Source organism: Prunus avium, chromosome 1 (genome assembly GCF_965620075.1).
Source record: "Prunus avium chromosome 1, drPruAviu1.hap1.1, whole genome shotgun sequence".
NCBI classification, from domain to species: domain Eukaryota; kingdom Viridiplantae; phylum Streptophyta; class Magnoliopsida; order Rosales; family Rosaceae; genus Prunus; species Prunus avium.
The window spans coordinates 57,730,181-57,747,777 of record NC_142284.1 but is presented as its reverse complement, the minus strand read 5'-3'; the positions used below and the strand labels follow the sequence as shown (position 1 = coordinate 57,747,777).

The window sequence follows — 17,597 nt, the reverse complement described above, 5'->3', positions numbered from 1 at the left end:
TATTTGAACTTTTTTAGTACAAGTGATGTCTAAACTACAGGGAGAGAGGTTTCTCTCTCTCACACACACAACTAAGATGCCATGAGGGTTCAAACTTGAGACCTTTGGTTTGAAAGTCAAGGGGCTTTTCCACTGGGCTAGACCCGTTGGTGAACCATCTACATTTAAACACTATATTATTGTTGTATTTTTTTCGATGTGAGTGTTTGGGACTATTTTAAACCCAATAAATAAATGTGTTGAATTGGGCTAGATTAGTGGCCATTGCGGCGACGTGGGCATTTTGACTTAGCTTTAAATAGTAAACAGGCAAGCCAAGAGCAAATTTGTGAAATAGGCAAGAATTCAGCTTTAGATAGATGAAATAGACCATAATTTAATAGTTCAGGTAAAGCATGAGAATTTTGTTTTGCATCTATATGACGGGATAGATGAGAGTGAACAACAACATGTAAAGATTTGCCTGGAGGAACATATTGATTTGGCTAAGGTAACATGTTAGGATCTCCCATGATGGGTGCTATACCCTTCTTCTTTATAAGAAAAAAACATTTATGACCTCTCCTATTGAGAGGGGCGATAGTATACTAAACTCACACACACTACACGGATGCTAGGACTCAAACCCAGGACCTTGTCTGAAGGAATAAATACTCCAAATCAGATTAAAAGAAGATGATGCCATGAAATAAAACAACATAGATTTGGCCCAAATCCAAAACCAATATGCAGACCCAAATAATTGAATTTGGATTTAGGGATTGAATTCCAAATCCACACCCCAAATCATCCTTTATCCAAAGATGCCCAAAATTAATCAATTCAATAGCAGATGCATCTGTATATTTATAAGTTCATTTGTCTTTAGAAAAGGTATGTAACGGAGGTGTGTATGCCATTCTCATCCCCATTCCCATTTAGGTTTTTTCCCCATTCCCATTATGATAAAATACCAAATCTCCAGCATTTGGAGTGGAATGTTCATTCCCCCCTCCCGTAATATTTGTTTGTATTAAAAAAGAAAAGAAAAAAACGTATCCCCGCATTTAATTCTCATTCAAAACGTAATCTCCAAGAATTCATTAGGTTGCCCTATTGCTACTCTATATATAGAATAGGCTCTCCTCTTAAGAAAACTCGCAAATGCATCATCTTCTTACTATTTTGCAATTTTCATTTCATTTTCTCTTAGAGCCATGTCTAGAAAGAAGGTGAAACTAACCTACATCAGTAATTACTCAACTAGAGAAACAACATTCAAGAAAATGAAGTAGGAATTGATGAAGAAAGTGAGTGAACTCAACAACCTTTGTGATGTTCCAGCATGTGCCATAATTTATAGCCTATATGATACTCAACATGAGATTTGGCCATCCTCTATCCAAGTGCAACGCGTTCTTAAAAAATTTAAGACCATGCCAGAGATGGAACAAAGCAAAAAGATGGTGAACCAAGAAAGTTTTCTGAGGCAGAGGATTGAGAAAGCCAATGAACAACCGAAGAAACAAAGGAAGGAGAACAGGGAGAAGGAGATGACAAGGGTGCTGTTCCAGAGTCTGACTGGTAAGTCCCTCCATAGTTTGAACATGGTTTCTTTGAATGATTTGGGTTGGCTGATTGACCAAAGCTTGAAGGAGATTTGCGTCAAAATTAAGATTCTGAATGAGGAGGAGGAGAACAAACAAGTCCAAGTAGAACCAACAGAACTTCTATTGCCTGCAACAATAGATCATTGAATGGAGAGGCAGGCTTTCGAAACTAACAATATAGAGACGATGCAGAGGCATCCATGGTTCATGGGCATGAAGAACCCACAAGATCAGCATATGGGGGTGGGGGTTGGTGGTGGAGATGAGATGATTATGCCATTTTGGGGTCAAAATCACATTAATGCTATTTGGTCTAATAATGTCTTTTTCCCTTCAACTATTTAGTATTTGTTTCTAAGCAGTCTCTATGAACTGGCCAAAAGTGTAAAGTGATTTCTTTGATAATTTTGAATTCATAATTTAGGCTGAAGGGTCGTCAGTCACAAGGACCAATATAAATGCAAATAATTTTATAAGAATAATACAAATATGGAAGCGCAATAACCACAAGAGGTTAATCCAAATATAGAGGAGTTCACTAGCAACAACAAACGCACAAGATATACCTCAAATGGTGAAATATTGAAAAACCTAAATAATAAATTTGATTGATTAAAATTTTAAAAGGTCATAGTGGAAAATTGCATTGGCCTGTAGACCAATGGTCTAGGTTTGAACCCCCTTGATACCTACCTTCCAAACCTTGGCACCACTATTTAATATTATGAGGGTAAAAAGGTATGAAACTTAGTATTAAATAAATAAAAACATTAAACGAAACCCACATTCTAAAGTTGGGTAATTACCCTCCGAAGGAAGTTGAGCACATATTGTTAACAAGCCCCCACACGTGTGAATAACTTTCAAGCCTAAGACGTGGGAGTACGTATGGTTGTTGGGTCCAACACGTGAATATATGCTCTAATACTATGAAGGAAGTTGAGGTTCCATCCCAAAATTAATTACAAATTTGAAAAGTAGCTCAACTCCGTATAATCTCATGCTAGGTCCTTTAACAATTCAAAGTCGGACAATACTCTCAACATCCTCACCCGTTTACCCATTTTCCCTTTTTTTTCAATATACTTTTTCATTTATGTTAATAAATCTAAAACAGAAAACACATAACAGATGACAATTTATCCTCCACTTCATTAGGGAATGTCCTATACTCAAATGTCATGAACTAGAATTTATTTTGTTTTTAAATAAATTAGAAACAAATGTAAAGGCCCAACAAAGGAAATATGGGTTGAGGCCTCCTGCTCTGAGTACAAAGAGAATAAAAATGTGGGAATTGACCTTGTCATGCGTCCTCTCCAAGAAACAGATTTCTAATTGTTTTATGTGTATATATATTAAATTATGGGTTGACACCGTGCTCCTCAAGAACAATTTGCTTATTATTAATTTTCTTTAAATCACCGCTTAATATTGATGTGCAAGGCTATTTAGCATTGTTAATTGATTTATTTTAATAGCAAGTTAGTTAGGGAATATTTATACGTACATCATTTGCATTCCCTAATCAAGGATGGACCAAGTGGCTTTGAACAATGAAGCTTCTAATCTTTAATAAATAAAAAAGAAGTCCGTTGGAAGCCAGAGCTTCAAGTATCTTCTTGTATAAAGGAGTGCCGCTGAGCTCATTGAAAAGCAGGCACTACACTTCTCATTGCATTTCAGTTGAGAGAGAGAGAGAGAGAGAGAGAGAGAGAGAGAGAGAGGAGAATGGCCTCTATGGTGTCAAAATCAAACAAAATGAACAAGCATATTTGTCTCTATGCCCTACTAGGACTGTTTGCAGGTGTTATTTTCAGCTCTTGCTTGCCTGGGTCTCAAATGAATTTGGAGGAGCAACTTAATAGAGCCCCTCTTACACACAGTTTTGGTGAGTTCAAAATCTATCTCATACCTTTTGTTGGCTGAAATACGTACCTTGACGGTATGAAGAAAACATTTATTAATGTAAACCATCAGAAGAAACAGAAATACATTAAAAGAGTTGATTATGCAAGAAGCATTTCACCTTTTGATTTTAGAAAGAAAAAAAAAAACATTTATTTGCTCTTAACAAACACTGTAATCTGGCTGTGCAGTTCAATTACAAGGCACCGTAGCTAGAAGGATACAAGATGGCTCGATCACTCAGACAGTTAAATTCCTCCATTTCTTCATTGCAAGGTTTCTACAGTTTCGACATTTATCCCCGGTGCAGCCACCACCTTATTCTACATCAATGCTATTCTGGGTAGCAGTTACTCGATCAGTTTCTTCCACGTCCGACCTCTCGTTGTAATAAAGATAATAATTTTCAAAATTTTGGTCACTACTCTGTAATTACCTAACAATTAAATAAAAATTTGCCAACACCACAGCCCTTTTTTTTCCGTGTTACTCCAGTTTTTACCGTCAATGCAAAGGAAACACCATTCCATGCAGCCCGTATTCGTGAAAACACAAAACTCCATTTTCACTAGAACAAAATTTAACGGGAAGCTTGCGCTTGAACTGTTCGATTCCATAGTCAAATCTGTACCGACAACTTAAACATAACAGGGGAAAGACTAGAACATGTGACATGTATAGGACCACTGTATTGAACAAAGTAATAGTGTTTTTGCTAACTGTAAAATAGACGAAGAATTAAAGGTCAATGCAATTTATCACCATCCAGCCACTCAAGTGTAGGAACTAACTTGACCAAAAGCGACTTGAAGTTTTCACCAGAAATTGCATTTCCCACAATGGCTAATTGTGTCAAGCTCATGCTTTTAAATATCAGAACAGCTTCCCAATTATCTTTCAGACTGGCACCCCCAGTCACAATTTCGTCACTGTTCCGACTAGTTTCTTCTGTATGGGAAAGAGGAGTAGAACATAGATACCTTGTTGTGTCAATAGTGTGTGAGCCTATCTCATTGTATGAGATATCCAACACTTCTAGTGACTTCAACAGTCTCAATGGCCCCAGAGCAGTTAAACTACCGAGCTTGTTGTTACTCAGATTTAAGCAAGACAGGAGCTGCATGGCCTCCAATCCTGTCCAAAGGCCCAAGTATAAGACATTCCTCTCAACAGAAAACAATCAAATACATCTTATTGACTACTAAGATGCATAACGTACAGGCAAAGCCTCAGATAACCATGCAAGATGCACCACAAAGGCGTACAAGATGCACAACATGAGCAAAAGAAGCATACCTTCAATTGAACGAAGTTCATTGTGGCTGAGGTCTAGCATTTGGACCCACAGTAATTTCTCAATTGAACCCATTCGTGATAAGGATAAGTTGCTTAGTCGTAGACATATACCATTACCAATGCTTGAAGAAGCCAAGTTTTTATAGCTAAAGCAGTGGTTTAACAGAGACTCCCTATTGGAAGTTACCTGCAACATGTAACAAACTATGAAACTTCAAAATGCGAAAACTAAAGTAAACGGAAGTTCTAATAAGTTCTTACTTGTTAATGTTCCAATAAATCTTAAATGTCACTAAAACACAAAAATAGTTGCCTACCAAAATTCAAATGAGGTTTCTGTAAACAAATACCAACATTACATTGGACCAGTTCTCCCAAAAGACCACTTGAAACAGTCAGAAACATAATCTTACAAATATATTAAATATTTTTCACTTCAGAAATGAAAATATCGAACATAAGTGTAGCATGTATTCTATAAGCCAGCAATGATGGGAATCCAGACGCATACAGCATCACCATATAAAGTACATATATACAAACACATAACATATATATACACTTTTCCATTGCAGAAATTAGATTATTTAATTACAAATTATGAGTCAGTGTAATCCAACAAATAGTTCAGTACCTTCAGCCACTGACACAGTCACAGAATGTGAATATAAATCCAGATGCACACATAGCAGCATTATGAACAAATAAGAATGGACCATGACTTACTACATGAGGAGAAGTGATAATTACCTTCTGCAGCAAAACTAAGCTGTGCTCATCTTTGTAATACTGAGAATGTAACGGGTCCAACTTTATTAAGTCAGTATAGAGTTCAAGAACTACTTCAGAATGGGCCATTTTGCTTGTACGTGGAGACAACATAACATCATGCGCTGTTAATAATCTTGCTAGTGTAAGCTTTCCAATTTTACTGCAAAAAAAAGTGTTTTACTTATAGAGATAAGAAATAATAACAAAATAGGAACTTCAGACATTAAAGCTGCACATGAAATGTAACCAGCCAACCAGTTTAGCTCTGACAATTCTTGGAAGAGAGCTATTTCATTAGCAACTGTCTCTGCACGCCAATTTGAAGCTGTCGGCTCATGATCATTAATAATTAATTGATCAATAGGAACTACTTCATATGGCTCCTGAGATTGTGGTTGGTACACATGAAAGTTTTCATCTCTCCACAAAATTCTGTGCCCACCCTGCTTTGTAGCTGGTTCAGTTTCAATAGGGCGTAAACACACATTGAAAGCAAACTGTGTAGGATGGCTATAGTGAATGCCACTAGCAGAGATGATGCCCTGAGACTGCCCAACACTAATTTTCAGCTGATATGCTTCTGAAGAATGAGGCTTTACATCTGGAAATTTAATATGCGTAACCCAAACTTGGGACAGCCGGGAGTTATTTTGTAAAAGTGGTTTCCAATTAAGATCTTCTGTGCAAAACGAAGATTCAATGGTTATAGTGGATGAATTTACACCTTCAACAGCTTGATTGAAATAAAGAATCAGTGGAATTGTTCCTGAATCAGAATGGAAACTATCAAACAGAGAAAAAGAAGAGTCATCTGAGCGCCTATTTCTCAACAAAATGACATCAGATTCATGGGCAGGCCAAGAAGCAACAAGAAGAGGAGCATCCGTTTTCACCGTTTGATCAAGAAGCCAAAGATAATAAAACCAACCACTTTGATCATCTGGATCCGTAAAAATAGCATCGTGTACGTGCTCATACTCATCATTCAGAACCTTCTCTTTTGGGAAATACCCTTGGGATTTTTTCTTCATCAAATTACACAGGAGTACACTGCAATTTTATCAATAAATTCAATGAATCATGAGGTAAAACATACAATCAGAAATTGATCTTTTTTCTGGATGTTGTAACTGTTTAGTAACCTAACCAGAGAGTACATAAAAGTGCAAGCCAAGAAAAATGGCAAGGAATCCTAAGGAAAATATAAATCAATTTTATCTTTTTATTATATCTGTTTGATGCAATTACACAATTCTTTTCCAATTTGATTTCGCCTGGAGATTACTAGTGCAAGTAGTATAACCAACACACTAGGAACCAAGTCAATACAAGACAACATAGCAGTAGGGCCATATTCAGTTCAACATTTGAAGAAACTACATTCATTTGGCTTGTAAGTAAGCAGAGGAAAGAAAGTAGTTTTTATTTACAAATGTAGAATAAAGAAAGCAATTTGTTACAACAATATGTTAAATTGCACTAAGAACCGCCAAACTTTTATTTTTCTTATCTATACATTCACTCCAAGTTCTTGGAAATAACCAAAGAGGGAGAAGCAATACATTATTCTAAACATGGGTGAGAGATGTTACTAAAAGGCTGAATTTTCTTTTAAACTTAAATAAATTTGAATAGAAAGTTAGCTGAAAGAAAGATATAGTTCACAAAAATTTGATTATTTGTTTCAATTTTCAGTCCATGGTCTAATAAAATGACTCCCCTCCACATTTTCTTTTCTTTAACCAAGCTCCAACAGGGCTCAAGAATTGGTAATTTAACATCTGCATGTGTGATTTGGGACAATGCAACATGCATGTATGTTAATATACACTAACTACAAAAAACAAGTAGCATCCAAAACTAACCAAAAAGGAATGAAAGTTAAATGTTTGCACATGAATCTACTGATATAATTTGCCGTGGTATATAAAAAATAAATAAAACACATGTTTCACGACAGCGTATTCAATCATACATTCCAATCCAATTAAACTCATAATTGATAAATGAGTACCAGAATGCTCATGACTAAAATCAAATACCGCCATACCTCCGATTATGCCATGCCGAATAATTGCTGAAATTGTGTTCTATCATTTCCCTAGTGTAATCCAATTCTTCCTCCTCTGATCTATTCAATAATGCAGCTACAAATCTGGAAAGTAAAAAATCCATAAAACAAACTAATGAGTAAATTGATATCATTAACATAAATTTGAAATTGAGGGCTCCTCATTCCTCAAGCATGAGTGCAACTAAACCTTACCGGCGGTAATTCCAAGCATTAAAATTCCGGGGATCCAACTGCTGGAACCTTTTGAGAAGCTTCAATTCGCGGTCTAAAACCGAATGGCCCTTGCTCAGCACCCATTTTCGATGATGCCAAGCTCCGTAGGATTTGAAATTCTGTTTCAACGCGCTTTCTACCTACACAAACACAAACACAAACCTCAATCAATTTCAGCATTTCAACTAATTTGAATTTCATCTCAACAAACAAAAGCCAATTTGAATTCAAATACATACAAGTCCGAGTTCTTGGTCGAGAATGGACTTGAGCGAGTCAGGATCGGACTCGGACTGAGCGAGGTTGTGCTGGACGACGAGTTTCCTGTAATTCCAAGCCGTGTAGGACTCGGGGTTCTGCTGGACGAGCTTGGCGCTCAACTGCTGAGCTTCGTCTGTGTAAATCTTGTTGTGGTGGTTGGAGAGCAACTGAGACTGGAGAGCGCGAAGCTCTTGGGCTTGGGCGGCGGAAGCAGCTTCGTCCTCTGGCTTCGCGGCTTTGCGAGGTCGTCCGTGCATTTTGCTTTCGTCTTCGGCGGGATTTGGAGATCGCTTTCTGCGTTTGGAGAAGTTGTTCTCGCGATTTAAATCCTTCGATTATCCGATCAGAAATAAATTTGTTTACTTAAGCCTTAAGACTAAACACTGATGTTTAGTCACAAATTTCTCAGGCATTATTTAAACATTTCTTCAGGCCCCATTCGGTTAAGTTTTAAGGGGCTATTTTCACTTTTAGAGAACAAAAATGAGGCAAGAATGGCCGAAAAGCAGAAAACACTGAGAATATTTTCATAAAATGAAAACAAGTTCGCGTGTACTTGTAGAAAACAGAAAAAAAATATGTTTTCATTCTCACGGGAAACGCTCAAACAATTTTCAATTATTCTTTTTTCCTTTGGTTAGACAAACAATATTTGATTATTCACGAAACCCATAAATACAATAGGAATAATTATAAAAAAAAATTACATACACTTACCGAGCAAGAGATTGAAAGGAGGGAGCTGGGACTGAAAATGAAAGATGAAGATGGAGGGCGCACAGCAGAGAGGGCTCTAATGGGTTGGACTGAAAATGCAAGATCAAGTATTTTGCGGGGAGGCTCCAGAGTCCAGAGACTGGATCAAGTATTTGGGGAATTCTATTTGCGCCCCTAAATTTGCTGATCCCACCCCCGAACAATTCTTTTCACCCAATATTTCGATTTTACCCCTAGACAGAGTTTTAAGAAAACTAGCCCCTCACGCCCATGTGCCAATTGGCTTTCTTTTTTCTTTTTAATTTTTCTTTTAATTTTAATTTTTTTTAATATGAAAAAAAATATGAATTTATCATATTACCCTCATCTAATTATTAATTTTAATTCTTAATGTTTGAATTAACCAAAGGTATTTTCTGGCATTTTGAATGTTCACCATTCTCTACCTTTTGCTTTATATATATAGAGATGTATCATTCAATTATATTATAGCACTTCAATTGGTAACACAATATACCATGAGTTTTGGGAATTTGAAAGTCGCAATGAAATGGAGGAAATAAATCATCTTTCGTTCCTTCATCATTTAACTAAAATGAGTTTTGGGAATTTGAAAGAAGATTATTTGGCCTTCTTATTTTTTAATTACATTGAAGAGAATCGAACCTAAAACGGTTCTAATCCTATCCCTAACCTCACCCATTAGGCAACAAAGGCTTCTTTATCAAAAGAAAATAATTAAGTTGGCCTTCGTTTTATTCATTTGGTTTTCAGAGACAGCTTTGTTCACACAGTAAGGAGGAAGAGAAATAAATATAAGGCTGACAGATGAAACCCCAAAAGAAACAAAAGAAAAATAATTAGCAATGTCCATAAATCACTATTCCAAAAGAAATCCTGGCCGACAACAAACATGCCTTCCATCCACAGGATTAATGGGGTATTCTACGAACTGGTGGAAGTAAATCAAATCAGTTAAGAGAATACAAGCCAACGCCGTAGTCTAAACTACAAAGGGGAGGGGGGTTTCTCACACATACACTACCAAGGTGCCGTGAGGGTTCGTACCTAAGACCACTGTTCTGCAAGTCAAGGCTCTTTCTCACATCCTTGTTCAAAACAACTGCAGGCCTCTGTCTCTGTTAGATAATAATAAGTCCTACTCCTACCATATATTTCATTTTTCTTTTCTTTTATAGGAATACTCCTACCATATATGTTACACCTGCTTGGATTCCTTTCCTGATTGGTTCAGACCAGCCATGACACTTCAAGCCTCCAAATAAGGTATGTCGGAGTTGTTTGCAAGTGAAACCGCTTCCCCTGCTCTGGTCACCATATTGGCTTCCTCGGCCACGGAAGTTATATTTCCACATGAAATTGGATTTGCTCCCACATCCAGAGTCCCGTTGTCGTCGCCGTGTTTGAAAAGCTGTAGGTTGGAGTTGTCTGCAAGTGGAACTGCCTCCCCTGCTCCGGACACCATATTCGCTTCCTTGGCCACAGAAGTTATATTTCCACATGAAATTGGATATGCACCCACATCAAGAGTCCCATTGTCGTCGTCGTGATTGAAATGCTGTAGGTTGGAGTTGTTTGCAAGTGAAACCGCCTCCCCTGCTCTGGACACCATATTCGCTTCCTCGGCCACGGAAGTTATATTTCCACATGAAATTGGATCCACATCAAGAGTCCCATTGTTGTCCCCGTGATTGAAAACCTGTAGGTTGGAGTTGTTTGCAAGTGAAACCGCCTCCCCTGCTCCAGACACCATATTCTCTTCCTTGGCCACGGAAGTTATATTTCCACATGAAATTGGATATGCTTCCACATCAAGAGTCCCATTGTCGTTGCCATGATTGAAAAGCTGTAGGTTGGAGTTGTTTGCAAGTGAAACCACCTCCGCTGCTCCGGACACGATATTCACTTCCTTGGCCAAGGGAGTTATATTTCCATATGAAATTGGAAATGCTCCCACATCAAGAGTCCCATAATCGCTGTGATTGAAAAACGAAGCTGTTGACTGTCCCTTTTTTGCACTAAAAGTATTAACCTGGGGAACCGAACCAGGTTCCGAGGCAGACGTTTGATTCCCACTTGGGATAACATGGGACATCGAGTCATGAGCGTTTGGTGTAACTTCTGCATCCATTGGTTTAACAGATGGATTAGCTCCCCCCCCTGATATTTCACTACCACCCACATTTACTTCCAAGTAGCCTACATTTCGAACTTGAGTCTGGCCCAACATGTCTCCTGAGAGTTTCTTTTTGAAGTTTCTCTTCTTAAATCGACCTTTCTTTGGTTTAGGAACATTAGCAGTCTCTTCAGATTTAGTATTTGATTCTGCCCGCCTTTTTTTAGATGGAAGCACTGTTAACTGAGTGTTGCCAACTGGTTCCATAGATGACTCAGATTTACTTGACCGGATAGCTAACAGAGCAGTTCTAGCTACTTTTATCTCAGCTTCTTTTTTCGTTTTTGCCGCAGCTCCAACATAACGAATTCCCCCGATCTCTACAGTACATGAAAATAGTGGTACTCTACCAGGAGTTTCTTCCTTTTGGCACTGATATAAAGGAATAGCATAATTCATCTTCTGTGCATACTCTTGAAGCAGATTTTTGCACAGACCTGTTTCATGCTAGAACAAACAGCCAAATCAAAGTTAGCCATGATTAAACTGAGATGCGAAGTCAATGAGTCAGCGATAATAACAAATTTAGCTTTTCTCAGTAATTCAGTGAAGGATAAATCAACTTACAATAGGTTGCGTGATGGATTGATTGACATCACCAGACTTAGCTAACTCCACGAGAGCAACTTCAGCAGCTGACTGCTCTGCTAACTTACGATTGGAAAACCCAAGCAAAGAATCATATCTGACATTGTTAACTATTACTGTGGACTTAAAGGAAGGCTCATGAGAAGGACCTTCTTTTATAGTCTCATATACTGGTGTAGGTATTTCCACTTTTTGTGCATATTCTTGTAACTGGCTCTTGAATGCATAGCAATTTGAAACACCTTGTATAGGACAGGAAATATATGAAAAAAGATACATTAACCCATGCTTAATAAATCCATGAGAAAGATACATATATAACACATGAAACTAGATAGGTATGAGCCTTCTTTCCAGGGGAAAGAACATGATTCCATAGCCAGCTGATGTACTATTACTTTCCCACATGCATCTTATTCATTCTTTTCTAAACTATCGAGCAGAGAAGGATTTTGACACACAATAATGGTAACACCTTGATTCTTTTATGTGAGTGCGAAAATTCTGGAAACAGACATTTGCACATCCTTCCATACCTTTGCACATCATTCCCACATACAGGGAAATCAAACAAAGGGGAAAAGGAATAAGAGAATAACAGCAATACCCCACCCATGGAAAGAAAACTCTAAAGCCAAATTAGTACATCCTTTTGCTTCCAACAACACGCACTCCTAAGGGAAAAGGTAAGAAATCAAAAGAAAGAAAAAACAGTGATACCAAGTAAGGTCGACTATTTTTTTTTGAATAGAAACGTTGTATTGATAATCAAGAGGAAAAACCTCGATTAAACAAAGAGAAGGAAAACTCCAGAACAACTAAAGAAAATCTAGCCAGCTATGACTGAAGATAAAACTATAGGAAGAAAACAAAACTTTAGGTAACATCATCTTAAAACTAAAAATCTAAAACCAACATTAACTATTGACTTCTCTTTGTGGTAACCAGTATTAACCACTGATACATTACCCACACCTGTTTAGCACTGACAAGTAAAACGATAATCAGCTTAAATCACATTTCTGCCACATCCACACGAAACAATGACGGTGTCTTTTTTTCTAAAAAGAAAAACTTCAGATCAAATGAGAGAATTAATCTTTTGAATTTAGCTACAGTTGATGAATCTATCAACTTATGACCTTGTGTCTTTGGCTTCTCCACATAATTCCTATAAACTATGGGGTGATAAAAAAACCCCAAAGAAAAGAAAGAAAAGAGAGAATTTATCCTGGCTGCATTCTTTCTCACACAACCATGTATGGGCAAATAAGATCATTCAATTTTTCAATGCCCAAAAAAAACCCATTTTATTAAAGGACCTCGGAAACAAATGAGTAATTACTAAATAGCTTATTATCCAAGCAAAAAAGGAAAAAAGGATTTATTTTTATAAAAAAACTTATTCTTGACGATCCAGTCTAATATTGAAGCTCCAAAAAGGAGATTTCTTTTTTCCCAGAGAACGACATATACATACCACCAAGACAAAAAAAACCTTAGGTGAAACAGAAGGGGTTAATATTGTGAATACCTTGAAAGGCTTCGTTTGTGGCCATAGCTCTGACAGTTTCTTGAAAACAGAATGAAACCCAGCTCTCTGTTCGGCTGGAAATTAAACAAACAAATAATCAGAAAATTATGAGTAGCTAGAAGTACAACAAACTAAAATGTAGAAGCCATGACTCCAAACCCATAAACGAAAATTTAATTTAAAAAAACGAGAAAAGTTAAAAATTTAAACTTTATTCGCATAATCACTAAAGCCCAACTCTTTGTTTTGTGGTGGAAATCATCACAAGATAGCACACAGAGTAAAAGCTAGGAATTTTGAATCAAAATAGTAAAATAAATGTAGAAGAAAGAAACTATTGTAAATGAAAAGCCTTTTCATTACAACAATAAAGTGTAAACTGGATTTAGAACGGGGGAGCGAACAGTTCATGAAAATTAGGAAATAAAACCAGGAAGAGACATATATAGTGAAATTGATTGAATCTCAAATTTAAACCCTAGCAGAGAGCGAAAAAAGGAGAGAGAGTACCTGGATGTTGTCTGTTTTGTCTTCTGGCCGGAGTACCTGGATTTGTCTGATAGGTAGAGAGAGAAGGTTAAATTTTTTTAAGGCTTTTTCTTTTCTTTTCAAAACTAGAAACCCATGAGAAATGGACTGGGACTTTTTCTGTTTATGAAAAGAAAAGAAATATCGCGCCGGGACTAAAAAGTTTGGATAAAGTGGTTAGGATTCGATTCTCCCTCCCCAATAATATTTGTAAAATATAATAATAACAAAAAGAATTTAGTTTTTCAAACCAAAAGAAAATAAAAACCTTGTTTTAATAATTTTTATAATTAAGAAAAACCTTTTCGGCCATCTATTGGTTGTTTTTTTCTTAAATTTTATTTACAAATCAATGATAAATCTTAACAAAGAACATATGTTTTGTTTGGTAAATAAACAAGAGACATGGCAAAATCGTAATGATCTAATAACATGACATGAATACGCACGACCTCAACAAATTGTGTTAATAACAAGCGAACCCATTCAATGACCGGTTAAAAACATATTTTGTTTGTATTAATCTACAAAACCCATTATAAGTTATTTTACTTTATTTATTCCTTATGGGACTTTAAAAAAAAAAAATTGTTTATTGTATAATGTTTTCATATTGAGCTTATGTTGTAAAATGCATTTTAGTTAAATATTTTTAATTTTCAATAACGAATCTAATGGCTCTAACGTGCCAAACATGCACAGGTAATATGATACGACATGTTTTCACATGTTAAGAAATCTAATTATGATTAATATTGTGTAAATGTTTGGTATGTTAGAGTCATTAAATGCATTATTGAAATTAATAATTTTTTTAAAACAAGAAAATTTAACTAAAATGTATTTTTCAACATAAGTTCATTATGAAAAGCATTATTTCTTGGACAAAATTTCCTCCTCGTGTGAAAATACTTTTAAGCTCTAGAACTAAGAAAAGAGAGGGGCAACAAGGTTCTCTAACACACTGTTGTGATGTGAACCAGAGAGTCTCTAATGCCTAAGTTAGATTTAGAGATAGTTGATTTAGAATAAAGTTCTTAACTTCAGTAATGGTTACCTTTTCCACAATGTGGTGGTTGGCTTTAACACGACTCATATCTAGTTTTTCTTAGTGGTGGGAGACGTGTCGTGCGTTTATTAGGTTTGTCAATACTCGTTATTTGGCAAGTCAAGTCAATTATCCGTTTGATTTGGGACGTAGGATGATGAATGGGTTTGATGGGCGTGGTCTTTGGTCCATTCTTGTTGTAACGATAATGGTCGCCTATGACTAAGCTTGATTTATTGGATACCTTTAGCCCAAAGGTTGACCTTGCTAAACTTTCTTTATTTAGCCATAGTAGGTCTTTTATGGACATTAGACTTTAAGCATGGCCAAACCTTGCATTACCGTGACAGAGGAAGCGTTCTCTACCAACTATACATAATGTTACCATCCATTCCTAATCAATGCTTGATTAAGTGGAGAATAGGGAGAGTCAAGGGTACTCAAAATGGGATGAGGATTAGTCTAGCATATTCTCTTTAGCTCAAGCTACGATGAGAGTCAAAATTTGAACCCTACACCCTAAGCCGCCACCCACAACCCACCACACACCACCCAAACCCCACCCCATCAAATCTACAAACTACACCTTAATACAGAGGTGTCGCATACTACTCAATCCCCACCCTTTTCGATCTAAAACTAAGTTTTAGATTCCCACGAAATCTCCACCTTCCTTCACTTCCTACTCCTAGCCAGCAATATCTCTACCTATATACTTTTTCCTCCTCCCAGCCACTACTCCCAAAAAAAAAAAAAAAAAATCCTCAGCCTACAAATTTCCACATTTTACCCTGCCCTCTCATTTGCTATTTAATTTGGTTCCTTTTTGTTTGTCCTTATTGGGGAATCACGAGAGACTTGTGCTCGTTTTATCTCTCTGCAGGGTCAGTGTCGACTCACTATGCACGCTATGTGCTCGACAATATGCTCAAAGGCATTATTGAATTCAAGGAGCAAGATGTCTTGCATTTCTCTGTAATTTGTGAGGAACTTTATGTTTCCTTCTCGTTGGCTATTATAGCTGTGATGTGGTACCATATCTAGTGCAATTTGGTTAGCCTTTATGGCCTTGATGTGGTGGCGAGCAATCAATGATTCAACTAGTATGGAATTGTCAGAGATTGGGAAATGGCTTGACAATACAAACACTACCTAAAATGATTTACTCCCACAAACCTTGAATGGTTTTTTTGTAAAAAACAAAACAAAGTGATTACAGAATTAATCGATTACGTATGCATTTGGGTTACAATGTGGATCCAGTTGGATTATCGAGGGGCTTTTGCTTATGGTGGAAACCAGATGTCACTATACAGGTGCTCTCAGCTACAAAGAATCTTCTTGATACCTTTGTTCGTAGTGCGACTGAGGGATGCTCTATCAAGTGTTCCTATTTCTACAGGCCTCCTCACATGGAGGACAAGACCCTTTTCTGGTCTGCGGTAATGAATATTGGCAGGGGAGTGAACGAACTGTTGTGCGGAAGCGTCAACCAACTATAAGTGAAAAATAAATAACAACTTGGCAAGAGATAAAATAATGAACACAAAATAACACCAACAAGAACACCAAGATTTATACTGGTTCGGCAATGCCTACATCCAGTTTGGAGACGACGGAGTATTCCACTATAATCAAATGAGAGAATACAATAGTATTTAACACTCAGAAACCCAAGCCCCAAATATACCCAAGCTCACACACTCAAGAATATAAAGGGAATACAAATTGAGTACAATTGAAAAGGGAAAAATAACAAACGACAGCAACAATTGTTTTGCTGCCCAACTCTTATTTTTCCTCTCTCACTTCTCTCTGCCAACTTCTGTCTCTGCTCTCTTGCTGCTGCCATGCTTATCTATTTATAGAGAAGCCAACGGGTGAAGGCCAACTACTTCAGTTATGAGGCCAACTACTGAAGTCAAACCAATTAATTAGCCAACGTCCAACAATTAATGTGCCCATGCAATTTGTCTGCCAATCAACCAAGACAAACAGCCGAAAGCAACCAATCAACCAAATACCAAGGCAAACAGCCAACTACAACAATAACTAGCAGAAAGTGAATTTCACCTTTTGACTATTGGTTTGAGCCAATAATCAACAATCTCCACCTTGGCTCAAACCCTCGAAGTAGAACTCCCAATAGTCGTCTCCCAATCCCCCACGGGGCAATCAACAAATTTTATAAATGCCAATCAAGTCTAAGCAATGCTTAAACTTGAGTAACGAAACTGGCTTTGTCAACATATCTGCAGGATTGTTGGTGGTTCCAATCTTCTCAAGAAGAATATCTCCCTCTTCAATAATCTCACGAACAAAATGGAACCTCACGTCAATGTGTTTCGTACGTGCATGATGAACTTGATTCTTTGCTAAATAAATAGCACTCTGACTGTCACAATGAACATCCACATGGTCCTGTTGGACCCCCAAGTCATCAAGCAACCCTTGAAGCCAGATGGCTTCCTTAATAGCTTCTGTTACCGCCATGTATTCAGCCTCAGTAGTCGACAAAGCAACTGTAGATTGCAGAATCGACCTCCAACTCACTGGACCTCCAGCAATAGTGAATACAAAACCAGTAGTGGACCTACGCTTGTCCGAATCACCTGCGTAATCAGAATCCACATATCCAACAACACATTGACCAGTAACTTTATCCTGCTGAAACAATAAACCAACATCCACAGTACCCAGAATATACCGTAGAATCCATTTCACAGCTTGCCAATGCCCTTTTCCTGGATTATGCATATATCTACTGACAATACTAACAGCTTGTGAGATATCAGGCCTTGTACACACCATAGCATACATCAAACTACCGACAGCACTTGCATATGGAATTTGAGCCATGTAATGACTCTCCT

At 37.2% G+C, this 17,597-nt stretch overlaps 2 protein-coding genes and 1 pseudogene across 5 annotated transcripts; 1 reads left to right on the top strand and 2 right to left on the bottom strand.

The window, feature by feature from the left end:
• The first annotated feature begins 1,196 nt into the window (after positions 1 to 1,196).
• LOC110772586 (agamous-like MADS-box protein AGL80 pseudogene) lies at positions 1,197 to 1,934 on the top strand (annotated as a pseudogene).
• A 2,103-nt stretch (positions 1,935 to 4,037) lies between these two features.
• On the bottom strand, positions 4,038 to 9,019 carry RGTA1 (RAB geranylgeranyl transferase alpha subunit 1). 4 transcript variants are annotated; one of them, XM_088247269.1, is made up of 9 exons: positions 8,830 to 9,018; positions 8,091 to 8,406; positions 7,831 to 7,991; positions 7,615 to 7,719; positions 6,493 to 6,614; positions 5,820 to 6,330; positions 5,544 to 5,724; positions 4,794 to 4,980; positions 4,038 to 4,631 (listed from the first exon to the last, which is right to left on the bottom strand). In XM_088247269.1, the coding sequence occupies exons 2-9, from the start codon at positions 8,367 to 8,369 to the stop codon at positions 4,243 to 4,245; spliced, it is 1,935 nt and encodes a 644-aa protein (XP_088103395.1). In that variant the 5' UTR covers positions 8,370 to 8,406; positions 8,830 to 9,018; the 3' UTR covers positions 4,038 to 4,242. The 4 variants fall into 4 exon arrangements, with proteins under 4 accessions (XP_088103395.1, XP_088103396.1, XP_021832698.1 ...); XM_088247270.1 differs by having other exon boundaries at positions 5,820 to 6,243; XM_021977006.2 differs by having other exon boundaries at positions 5,820 to 6,614; positions 8,091 to 8,441; positions 8,830 to 9,019.
• Positions 9,020 to 9,671: 652 nt separating this feature from the next.
• Positions 9,672 to 13,816, bottom strand: HYL1 (dsRNA-binding domain-like superfamily protein). Its single transcript, XM_021977020.2, has 4 exons — positions 13,659 to 13,816; positions 13,149 to 13,222; positions 11,594 to 11,856; positions 9,672 to 11,473 (listed from the first exon to the last, which is right to left on the bottom strand). Exons 2-4 carry the CDS (start codon positions 13,171 to 13,173, stop codon positions 10,100 to 10,102), a joined length of 1,662 nt encoding a protein of 553 aa, XP_021832712.2. The 5' UTR covers positions 13,174 to 13,222; positions 13,659 to 13,816; the 3' UTR covers positions 9,672 to 10,099.
• Between the last annotated feature and the right edge of the window lie 3,781 nt (positions 13,817 to 17,597).